General features: G+C 37.2%; 1 protein-coding gene across 1 annotated transcript in view; it reads left to right on the forward strand.

The window, feature by feature from the left end:
- The window catches only part of LOC107715444 (trichohyalin-like), a 113677-nt gene that overhangs the window by 35306 nt on the left and 65071 nt on the right, over positions 1 to 13300 (forward strand). The window contains exons 8-10 of the mRNA XM_016521588.1: positions 6218 to 6364; positions 6443 to 6502; positions 9172 to 9339. Coding sequence (XP_016377074.1) covers positions 6218 to 6364; positions 6443 to 6502; positions 9172 to 9339 — 375 coding nt within the window. The remainder of the gene's footprint in view (positions 1 to 6217; positions 6365 to 6442; positions 6503 to 9171; positions 9340 to 13300) is intronic.

A 13300-nucleotide genomic window follows, 5' to 3' on the forward strand; every position in this document is an offset into this window, starting at 1 on the left:
TATATTATATTATATTATTATATTATTCCTGGGTGGTCTGTGGACCCCAAAAGAGTAGTAACAATATTAATAATAATTATTATTATTATGGGGGGTTACTAACCTCACTAATTGACAAGTTGATTGTTGGAAGACTAGTTTTCCATTATGATCCATTCTGGCCCCGAAGAGTGAAGCAGACAGAGGTTAAGGTATGCTTTGTTTTGCATGTTCTGTTCAGTCTCGCTCACAGTTGAGTGCACAAGCCAGTTTACTTCATTGGCTTTGAGCGCAGGTGGATACATTTGGCCCATCTAGTGGACCTTTCTTTTCAAGCACTCAAATCACTTGTTTTGGACGGACGATGGACATCACATGATCTGTGGAGCTGGAGAAAATGTAGACAAGGGAAGCATACTTTTGACTTTAGGCAGGCTGGACCTGTGTATGGGTGAGGGTAACCTGAGGGCAAGCGCTGCGATGCTCTTATTTTTACAGTGTGGCCTCCATGTGCTTCGGGACCTCCGTAAAGCAGCTGCTTCCAAATGCCACTTACCTCTGCATTTTCCTCTGCTCCTCGGACAAGATTACTTTCCAAACAGAGTGCAGACAGCTTGATTAATAGAGGGGTCCACCGAAGTGCCTGCCACAGTATATTTTCACACTTACTTACGCTCATTTCATTCACATGGACTTTTATGCGCTGAACCTTTCACCACAGGAGTCCATCGGTTCATAAAAAACACACGGCTCTTTGAGACGATGTCTGGGAAAACTCATTAAAGATTCTAGATGTTGTTTTTAAGAGTTGATGGACAAGGTCACATCTAAGCTAACTTGCTTTTCGTCTGTGTATGTGTTTGGGCATCAGTCTCGGTGTGATGCAACATTCATTAAAATATTTATATAAATATAGAATGCCTTACTGAGGATTCAACTGATGTTTTTCAACTGTTGAATCACGTGATGTTTCAAAAAAAAAAAATTATAATGCATGGATAATCAAGTAAACCTAAGTTGCTTCAGTCTGGTAAGTGTTTATCTTGAAATATAACTAACAATATAAAAGTTATTCATATGTTTACTTCATAAAAATCTGTCAAGATTTTACAGCAAAAAAGATATGTGAATCACGACATGAAGGTGTACGCTTTTAGAATTATATTAAAAGCCCTTTTACTTGCCAAAAAAGTATGAGCTATCAATAAGACGACAGAAGGTTTTCAGCAAAGTTTTGATCATGTTGATAATTTAGAAGCCTTAGATATTTGTATATCAAATATGATACGGTATCCTGTATAGGGTTAAGATAAATGGCTCTTGGTTTGATATTTTCGTATCTAATCCAATAACGTTCATGCATTTTGATAAATTGTTCAAATACTGTTTGTGGCCACTGTACATGCATGGATGAAACTTCCTGTACATGTGTGGATAGGTCAGGCATCAGGAAGAGCTGATTGTGGAGCTGCAGAGAGAGCTGGAGAAGGCTGGATTTGACCAGAAGGAGAAAGAGCTGAAGGAATGGAAAGAGCGCTGGTACTCCATCTCAGAGAGCCTCTGGCAAGCACACACACAGCTCCAGCAGGCCCAGGACAGCCTGAAAATACAGCAGGACAAGAACCGCAGCCTGCAGGATGATGTGGATAAACTCCACACTGCGGTGAGGGCAGGGGACAAAACACTAAAATTAAAGCATAAAGGTCAAGGTCAAATTTAGTGTCAATCGATTCACATATTTGTGCTCTGCTAGGGACTTTAATATGCTATGTGATTAGTCTGATTAGTGGAGGTCGACAGGTCTCCTGACTTTGACCCTGTGACCTCTCCTCATTCACACATCAGCACACTGGGGGCCAAATAAACTGAGCTCCACAGTGTCCAATCACCAGTATAGGAAAATAGCTTTTTGAGCTCCGCCCCTTCCTCCACACACACTTTAAAACATGTTCAATGTATGTGAACACAGGGTTTTTAATCATCGATTTGCACCTACACAAAGACCTTTGCAATTTAACAGAGGAAAGAAACAGAAGAATAGCAGTTCACTTTTGATTGCCAGTAAATTAGTTTTCATTCAATTTGCAAACAATTACAGGCTTATACTAAGCCTGATGCTCCATTTAGTTTTAGTTTGCATGTTAATAAATACTTTTTTGGTATCATCATTATAATCAAAATGTCAAAACTTGATCGTCCGGTTAAACGACAGACTTGTCTCTTTTGACATATGCCAGACTTCTCCAATCATTTCGTCCACATAAACCCCGCCCCTTTCTTCCAGTTGACTGCAAGCTCGCATTCAGATCTGCCTCCAACCAATCAGTAAATGATGGATTGGACCAAGTCCTTGCCCTGCATTTTTTCATTTTTCGATAATCCATTTCACTCGGATATTCGTCACAATATGGGAAAGATGTTTTTTCTTCCATTACATGACGACTTTAAAGGGGTCATATGATGGGATTTCAATTTTCCCTTTCTCTTTGGACTGTTACAAGCTCTTGGTGCATAAAGAAGATCTGTAAAGTTGCAAAGACTAAAGTCTCAAATCCAAAGAGGTATTCTTTATAAAAGTTAAGAGTCAACCATGCCTACCTAAAACGGCTTGTTCTAACACACCCCCACATGTCTACGTCACGATGTGGGAAGATTTGCATAACGCCGCCCAAATGTTCACGCAAAGAAAGAAGGCATAACTTTTATTCTCGCTGTAGTATTGTTGTTGCCGCCGCCGCCGCCATGTCGTGAAGACGCTGTGTATTTCGTTGTGAAAGCGAAACTACTTTGTTTGGCCTTCCAAAAGAGGACGATATCCGCTTCGTCATGCCTAGAGCAGATCTGTGCTGGTCGCTGAGGAAATACATCAACTTCGCGCTGTGTATCGCCGGATCGGCTTTCACCGTGGACGAAGCGGAGTCCAGCCTGGACAACACACTGTGCTTCGTTGTGAAAGCGAAACTACTTTGTTTGGCCTTCCAAAAATGGACACGACTAGAAATCAGTAGGGATGTAACGATTAACTGCGAGCCGGTTGAAAATCGATTCAAATATGTGACGATTCAAAGCATAAACACATTTCATTACACCAAATACACAAAATAATGTTCTTTTTAGCAACATCATATGAACCCTTTAAGAGTTCTGCCTTCAAATAATTTTGTGTCCATAACTTTACTCTCTCTGTCAATCAAAGCAGTCAATACAGCACAGTCAAGAATTACTTAAAGAGGTTGCCAACGTTTACTAAACTGTGGACTACTGTTTGACTCTTGCTGCTGATTTGAATGGCGATGCTTCTGTTTTAAGTGTCTGTTCATGGCCTTTCATTTTAACCAGAAGCTTTTCTGATGTTCAGTGATTTTTTCTGTTTTTTTGGGGGCGTTTTTGTTTTTTCCCCCAATTGCCAAATCCAGTCATTTGAAATGTGTCCATTTTGGAGTCGTTGCCACCAAAGGTGCTTTTGGTCCGTGAACTGGATCTCACTTTGAACGTGCGCTGTCTGTGGAGGCTTGTGTTCTCGCATATATTTTTGTTCCATCCTTTGCTATCGTTATCACTGTGTCAATCATTACTATTTCTAGAGTGATTCCAGCATAAATATGCAGATGTCATTCCCGAAGCTTTGCAGTGTGTGTGTGTCTGAAAAACAAGTTTCATACAAATTCTGAATTATAGCCTCCCTTTAAAGCGTGCACCCTTTATCATCACTTAAATGTATGTTGACATAAAAAAAAAACTTCAAGCTCAAGTTCGCTTGTGACCTTCACATGACCCTAAACACCAACCCTCACAACTTGCCCAGTCCAAATTCTTACAATATATTCCTAGGACCCCTGCTGCTTCAATTTGTTTTGTGTTTCCCTTTATGATTACTGTAGGCAATTTGATTAGACTATTCTCTATTCTCTGCTTTATATCCTACATCCACTTACAGAAAGATGCTAGAATCATATTTTATATGAAGTTGGATCATTGTGTTTGGAATAAAGGGGGGAATGGTACTTTAGCAGATAATTATGTGTAATCCACAATAATAACAGACAAAGTGGTTTTAGCCCACGTTATCCAATTTGCCATTTAATGTGAGATAGGCTGCCGCTCGCTCCCTAAAAATTGAACCATTTCCTTAAATCGACAATTTTCCCTGCTTCCAGAATGCATAGAGCACAGAAATAATGGAACTTCATATTCCAGTACTGTTTTTATATAGAAACAGAAGATAATTTTTGTTTATTTTGCTTTCTTTCTTTTGCTTGGATTGAACCCTGCTGTTTTTAATTGACGCCTGCTCAGGGTCTGTCAGATAGGTCAGTGTGAGGACAGACTGCAAGCTTTGAGCCAGGAAATAGAATTACTGAGAAAGAGACTGCAAGGACATGATCAGCAAGTTCTTTTACACACGTGTGTGTGTGTGTGTACCTGTTTTTCTATTCTGGTGGGGACTTAAACCTGAATACACACAGACTCATGGGGACTCGTGTCACGGTGGGGACCTAAATTGAGGTCCCCACGGGTAAACAAGCTAATAAATCATACAGAATGAAGTTTTTTGAAAATCTAAAAATGCAGAAAGTGTCCTGTGAGGGGTAGGTTTAGGGGTAGGGTTGGTGTAGGGCAATAGAATATACGGTTTGTACAGTAGTAAAACCATTACGCCTATGGAGAGTCCCCACAAGGATAGCAAACCAGACGTGTGTGTGTGTGTGTGTGTGTGTGTGTGTAAACAGTAATTATATATTTTATTATATAGTTTACATAAATATTATTATAATTTCAAATAACTATTCTGTTTTAATATATTTTAAAATGTAATTTATTAATGTTATGGCAAAGCTGCATTTTTCTGCTTCAGATTGTTGCAGAAACCATTATTCTTTTTTTCAGGATTATTTGATGAATAGAAGAGTCAAATGCAGTGCATCCTGGCTGAATAAAAGTGTTAATTTCTTTTAAATGTGTATATACATACAGTATATATACATATTTGAGGTGAAAAAGTATTTATTTATTATTTTCACACATGTTTAGCATTAAATGGATTATTTATATTTGTAATCAATATTTCAAATCAATATTATAGGCATCTCACTAGATTTTGATGCAGAGTTTATTATATCTTTTCACAAGGGTGTAGGAGTCTGAAAATTGTGGAGGGTAACTTATCACCTTGACTCATGAATGTCAAATGCATGACAGTCGCCCAGTAGTTGTACCTGATTTTCTGCAAGGCAGACGTTGGTAAATAGACGTTAACAATAGCTGTTTACCACTTTGCCAATGCTAAGGTTTGACAGCAGCCAACCAGTGTTAATAACCAGTGTTGGGGGTAACGCATTACAAGAAACGCGAGTTACGTAATCAGATTACTTTTTTTATGTAACTAGTAAAGTAACGCATTACTTTTTAATTTAGAAGGACATATCTGAGTTACTTTTTCAAATAAGTAACGCCAGTTTGTTTCTCATGTATTGACTGACAGCTCTGGTGTTGCCATGGTGACAGAAATCAGGAGTAAGTGCAGAGCGTTGTGTGTGAACATGATCTTACTGTAGTTCTAGACTAAATATGAACATGTGTTTACTCATCTCACCTGCACAAAAACAGATTCAGTGTTCCTCAAAATGAATAAAAACAGTCGAATGCAAACTTAGAATATTATACAAACCTGCAATAATTAAATGTGTTAAATAAGACAAATATCATTTATGTATTTAATCCCATTTTATCATCCAATATCTTTGTTACTGACCTTCGATGATCCAATTCAACCATACTAATAAGCAAAAATTACTCTAGTTAATAACTCCATGATAAGCTTGACAAGTGTTTTCTTTCATATGTTGATGTATCCCTGTTGAAACAAGAAGTTTAGGCCATTTTCAATGCGAGAAAGTATTTAGAAATTTCAAAAAATGTAACTGTTGCCACGACCCTGCCTTTCCATGTTTTGCTTTTATCAGCTTTACGAGCTTTACCAGTTTTATTGATTGTTTATCCAGTAGTCTGCTGCTCAGTTGGAATAAACGAGTGCAGTGTAATGTGTTGTGTTAGAAAAGCAGCAAGAAGGTCTAGATCAGAGATGGACTGAGCTTAAGACTGATCTGTATCAATACACCACCTGCTACACCCTCTCCAGCCTCAATGATCTGCACATCTATAAACACATCCACTGCGATGCAACTTGACATATAATAAGAAATCTTGCATCTCTCTTTCTGTGCATGTGTTTGGACAGCTGGTAGAAGAGCAGTCCACAGTCTCCAGGCTGCAGCACGAGCTTCAGGAAGCAGAGCGTCAGAGGAATCTCCTGGGCACCAGAGTAGCTGCGCTGAACTGTGACATCCAGCAGAAAGACTGCAGGCGGCTCGCAGAGCAGGACGAGGTACACCGCACCACATACTTGGGTAAAGCAGTGTCTGGTAAGGGTTCCTGTAGAGTAAAAGCTGTGTGTGTGTGGTAGGTGTCCAGTAGAGATGACCTGCAGGCCGCTCGGGAGAATCTGATCGCTTCACAAGAGGAGGTGAGGGACACCTGTCAATCATTTGTGACCCTGGACCACAAAACCAGTCTTAAGTCGCTTTATGACTGGTTTTGTGGTCCAGGGTCACATTTAGTCTTTTTGGTGTCTGTGACATATACAGATTGAAAATGCAGTGACGTATATAATTATTGAAAAGTTGGGGGTCAGATTCAGAGTCTCTGATGCTCACCAAAGCTGCTTTTATGAAATATTATTACAATTCTAATAATTAATAATTTAATAATAATAATTTATGCATTTAAGCAGACGCTTTTATCCAAAGCGACTTACAGTGCATTCAGGCTGTACATTTTTTACCAGTATGTGTGTTCCCTGGGAATAATGCAAATATGACATTATTTGACCTAACCCTAACCTAACCCTACCCCTAACCATAGCCCATAACAGACATCTCAGACAATGTCATCTTTGCATTAAAAATTACATAACTGAGCGAATGACACTTAATGACAGTTGTCATAAACATGCATAAAAAACCTTCATATTCATGACATGTGTCATGTCATGATTATGTAGGTGTCATGTCATGATTATGAAGGTGTCATGTCAGTCTTATGCACACCCCTTCAAGTAAAGTGTAACCCAACATTTTTTATTATTATTAGTGTTGAAAACAGTTGTGGTGCATCTAAAGGCCTCCGTGGGCCGAATGTGGGCAGGATCAAGGACGCGGGCCGTCCAGTCCATCCACTCTCACTCACACACTCAGAGGAATAAAGATGGACCTGCTCGCAGCCAAACTTTTGCATAACCTGTCAATTGAAGTAGAAGCTGTTCTGGTTTATTTATACATCTCTGACTGGTCAGTTATTTGTTTGGCAGAGTGTCCTTGTTTGTTATAAATGGGACAAACCTGTCACTTCAGTGCTGACTGGATGTTTTGAGTTCTTTGAGAGATTTTCTTTTTCATATTTATTAATTTATTTTGACTTTTTTTCAGAGCGAGCGAGCAGTGAATAATGCATTGGATTCTGCTCCATGTACTGTTTTTGTCATTAGCATTCAGCCCCAGTTATCTTCCGAACTTATGAGTGCCTGTGAAATGTTTGTGATGTTATTTATTTATGTTGCCCTCTCAATTATTCATTTGTTTATTTATTCATGGCAGAACTAACTGCAATTGGAAAATTCATTTTTGCTGAAGGGCACATCCATCCTTTCCCACACCACCACCACACCTCAATCCACTCTCCCTCCCTCTTGCACATCAGGTTTGTTAAGAACCGCTTCATGTGGCATTTCCTAAGACTCAAGGGGAGATGTCATTTTAATCCAAGCAGACGACTGAAGAGACGGGAGAGACAGACACAGAGAGAAAGAGAAATAGAGTACTTCATCTGAAAAAACTTTGCTCTACAAGGGTGGTGGTGCAGGATTATAGAGAGACATTTAATGAAAGAGGGATGAATTTGGTAGACCTTATATATCACGTCTCTGTGCCACAGCCGTGTTTCATACTGAATTCCCTCAGGCCTCTGTGCTTTCCTGCTTTTTCTGCCCATTCCTTTCCTGCTCTGTTGTCATATATACACACTATATGGACAAACGTATTGGAATGTATTGGTGTTTCAATTAGACCCATTGGCATAGGTGCATAATATCAAGCATCTAGCCATGCAGTCTGCATTTGCAAACATTTGTGGAAAGAAAATGGGATGCCACCTTTGCAATTAGTCAGTTTGTGAAACACTGAGTAATGTGAGTGTATATATATATATATATATATATGAAGAGTTTGGTTCCAAAACGCTATAAATCCATTTTGATTAATTTGATTAAAAATGTGTTTTCTTTACCAAGAAAGTGGCAAGATGCAAACCACTATTTTCTGTTTCAAACTTTAAAATTAAAAATTTTAATCCAGATTTTGATTTTCAAAGATTTATTATAAAATTGTATTATTTTTTTTCCCAAAATGCAGTAAATCAGTTTGTGAAACACAGAGTATAGATATCTCTCTCTCTCTCTCTCTCTCTCTCTCTCTCTCTCATCTCTTATCAAGGTTGAAAACAGTTGTGCTGCTTAATATTTTCTATATATTTTTATTTTTATGATATAAAATAAAATAAATAGTACTTTTATTCAACAAGGACACATTAAATTCATCAAAAGTGACAGTAAAACATTTATAATGTTACAAATGATATCTATCTTAAATATATGTTGTTCTTTTGAACTTTCTACTCATCAAAGAATCCTAAAATATGTGCATGGTTTCCACGAAAATATTTAGCACCTAAAACATTGTTTTCAACATTGATAATAAGAACCATCATTAATAATTGAGCTCCAATTATAATTGATAATAATTGACCAAATCAACAATTGGAATGATTTCTGAAGGATCATGTGACACTGAGGACTGGAGTAATGATGCTGAAAATTCTGCTTTATCGTCACAAGAAAAAATTACATTTTAAAGTTTATTAAAATAGAAAAGTTATTTTTAATTGTAATATTATTTCACAATAGTACTTTTTACTGTATCAAATAAATGCAGCCTTTGTGAGCATAAGGGACATCTTTTAAAAACATTTAAAAATCTTAATTATTCCACACACGTGATAAAATGTGATCAAAATAGCCATATTGCTTTACCATAAACTTACAATTTAATATTGTCATTTGTTTGACTGTGGCGTGTTTAGCTGGCAGAGCAGATGCAGCAGGTCAAGTCTAGGGAAGTGGAGGTTGTGCCCCTACAGAAGGAGGTCAGCAGACTTCAGGAGATCCTGAAACAGAGAGAGGAGGTGATAGAGAAGAACAAACACAACACGGCACAGCTCCAGCGAGAGACAGACTCCCTTTACAAACAGGTAAACACACACACACACACACACACACAGTACAAACACACTAAAAGTCACAAATTGGCCGGTCTGGGTATTGAGACCTGAAAAAGATCTGGAGTAAGTGTGGGTATGTTGTGGTGAAGTGCTTGAGTGTGTTTAGCTGAAGGGTGTTTGTGAGCGCACTCTCGTGTAATATTTCCTGTCTGCTGCATCGACAATCCACACTTAGGCATGGAATTCCAATTAACTCCCTTTAATTAGGCCCTCCCTTGCTCATGGCACAGTTCCTTCATTTATTTTAATCTTGTTTATGCACCTTGATTGTTTCACAATATAGATTTTTTTTTAATTAGGGAAGATTGATTAAATTGCATTGATTCTCTGTCCTTATTAAAATGAAACAGCCACCCCCCCACTCTACTCTCTCCAAACCAGTGTTATTTTTCATAATTAGTGCCTGTGCCTTCAGCTTGGCTCTTTAGGTGTGTGTGTGTGTGTGTGTGTGTGGTATGAAAATAATGTTTATCATACTCTATTACAGCATCTGAAAAACTGTTGTAGTGGCAGCCACTTTATGAGTCAGTAGAAGTTTCATTAAATGGCTGTGTGCTATTTATTAGTAAGATTTATTAGTTTCCTAGAGAATAGCTCCTAAATACATTAAACGAAACTATACAATACGTTTGTTTTATTTATTTATTTGTTTATTTGTTTTTTTGTATTGGTTTTTATTTTTGTTAGTTTTGTTTTGTTTTGTTTTGATTTGTTTTGTTTCGTTTTTTGTATTGTTTTTTTGTTTGTTTGGTTTTGTTTTGATTTGTTTTGAAACGTTTGAATTTCTTGCTGGACTTTAAAGTGGACTCAAACACCTTATTAGTGTCTCAGTGCACATTACATTCACACTGGTATTTAATAATAATAATAATAATAATGCATTATATTATCTCAAATTACAAAGATGAAGACAGAAATATATTATTGTTGTAAATTACAGTTGTACTGTAAAATAAAAAACAGAACATTTAATGATAATTACGATAATAATCTAATTTAAGCTTTAAAGCTTCATGTCCAAACCCTTGAACTTTAAACATTTCAAATCCTTTTGCTTTTTATTTTTGCAATACTATAATCTTCTGTCCACAGAAATATTGGATAATGTGCAAATGTGTAAATAAATAAAACCTAATGCATGTTGCATTCCAAAATGCACATTAAACTCGCTGCACAAGCAGACATGGAGTTCACTGCATTTAATGTAAACCGTGCCTCTCTGAGACTGATCGTATTGTGCAGCCACATTTATTTATTTTAACTTTATATTCAATATAATTAATTATTAGCTTCTCATCAACAAAACCCCGTTTGGAAAAACCTGACCTAGACAATACCCAGAACACCCCTGAAAGCACATGTGCTCAGAAACACCTTAGCAACTACATACCAACCACCTACAAAAGCTTTAGGCCCATTCATACCTAGAACAATAACTATAAAGATAACCAATAACTTCATCAGTATCCACATCAATGGATGATAACATAGTGTTTCTTATAAGTGCACACTGAATTTATGTCATCTGTACTTTAAATGCTCAAGCTTCTTAAAGTCAGGTGGATTCTGATTGGCTGTCAATGTTTTTATCATCCAATCAGCTGAAAAAAAAAACAATTATTATCCTTATGGTGTGGACGTCTCTATTCTCATAGAATTAGATTGATTATTAGATCAAACTTTAAAGTCATAGTTATTGCCCTTGGTTGAAAAACAGGCCTTTAGTGTCTTGTTGGCTAGTTTTGTGCATCAGGGAGCATTGATTTTATTTACAAAATGTGAAAATTATGTAAAAAATGTATTTTCTTTCACGGTGGCATTAGATTATTGTTATAGCAAATGCTGACTGCTTGTGTAACACTTGAGGTCCTCTAGGACAGTGTTTCCCAACCTTTTTTTAGTCGCGGCACCCTTTGGAAATTTTAACAAACTTGTGGCACCCTACAAAATTAATTTTGTCACAATATTTGAATTTCTAACTTCAATATGATAATTTGAAAAGTATAGATATTCAGTACAACAGGGAAGAACTGCAGAATATAATGTCATACAGATATTTTTAATATTAAAAATTGTCCATCAATGGTGGCAATCAGAAGGCTAATTTCTGATGAAGAGACCAATTTATATGACAGACTTTAATGTGGGCTCTTATTCATATGTAAACATTGTGAGATAGCTACGGTATACGAGTGGAGCGACTGAGCGGAGCGCACACGCATAGAGCGGGATAATACGCAGAGCGTCACACCACGTGAAAGTGAAACCTGAGCGGTGAACTAATTTTCGGCAGCCGAAATTTCGGTGCATCTATAATTACTGGCGACATCAGAAATGGCTATTATATAATAGATGCTTTTTGGAAAATTTTAGCAATTTAAAAATATTAAAAAAGGATTTTTTACACAGCACCCCTGCTTTCGACAGATGGCACCCCGGTTGGGAAACACTGCTCTAGGAGATCCAGTGCTTCTCAACCTCCTGCTGTCTGCTTCACCTGATAAACACTTGATGCTGATCCGTAGAATTTTTAATCATGAAGCTATTTTAATTTTGATCGATGACTCCGTTTATCCTTTACATAACACATTCCCGTCTCTGTTCTAGCCCTCCACCTCTCTCTGCACCCCTCTGCCTGGTATGAAAATGATATTAGAAACTAAATGAGATTTGAAATTGTGTGTTTGACAAGTGACTTGATGACAGGGTTTTATTGCAGGGCCTGATCCATGGAAATTGTATGCTAATAACACTGCTGGCCAACTGATCTAGTACGAAATTAATCAGTGGTGGAAAAGAACGAGAGAGCTCCATAAAAAGTGTGTCTACCCTCCTCTCTCTCTGTCTGTCTGAGTCTCATCTGAAATAGCCACAGGCTGTTGTCTGTGTGATGAGTTTGCAACTGAAATAGGGACTTAGAAAATTAGACTGAGCTTAGCACTGATTCATGCTGTAACGCCGCCACGCGACACACTGCTGTCAACTCCTTCCAAGGACTCAACAAGGTGCACTCAGTAATTTTTTGTTTATGTTGCTTTGGCCCACATGTCATCTTGAGCTTATACTGACACCTAGAGGTGTTGATGCAGTATCCCGCAGAAGTTTTCAATTACTGATGCCATTGTTCTAAAACTGCTCCAAATGAAGAATTACAGAAATAAAGTCAGTAGAATTGCTGGTAGATAGCTGGTCATGTCAACATGTCGGCCAAGATTAGGCGACCAACACAAAAATCTAAATATTCAATATTCATGATCAAAAATATTTTATTAGGCTGCTGACACACATGGAGTCTTCATCTCATTTTTCAAAACTCCTATTAATTTCAATATTCGTTGTCTTCTCTGAAAGCTTCATTCATTTGTCACAAAAATTTCAACAATATAGGATAGTGTGATATAGAAATCTATATTAAAGAGTCTACATTTCATTAATAGAATAGAATATTAATGATTAATTATTAATGACAATATTCATCATAATAATAATGTATTATGATATAAAGAGTCTACTTTTGAATAATAATAATAATTCATAAATCATTATTAATGACAGTAATGTGTATTATTAAGTTGGCTTGTGAAAGCCAACTTACTGAAATGCTATTTAAACTTCTTATTATTCTTCTGATCCTAAATTATCAACTCTATCTCCTCCTAGAGCTTTAACTCTACAGACTCCAAACTCAGCCCAGCTCTTCAGACTGTTCTGACCGGGTGTGCTATATCTTTTCTAACTGATCGGACTTATGGTTTTCTTAAAAATTAATATTAAAAATCATAAAAATCCCATAGACTTACATTGAAAAGTCTCTGCTCACCTGAACATTCCGACAAACTCCAACTGTCAAAATTCAAATCTAAACACACTGAAGCCCATTAGACTCAATCAGACTTCCCTTCTATGTACTATTTCTAACCCATTCAAACTC

This window comes from Sinocyclocheilus rhinocerous, unplaced genomic scaffold, assembly GCF_001515625.1.
Source record: "Sinocyclocheilus rhinocerous isolate Xijiao unplaced genomic scaffold, SAMN03320098_v1.1 scaffold539, whole genome shotgun sequence".
NCBI lineage: Eukaryota > Metazoa > Chordata > Actinopteri > Cypriniformes > Cyprinidae > Sinocyclocheilus > Sinocyclocheilus rhinocerous.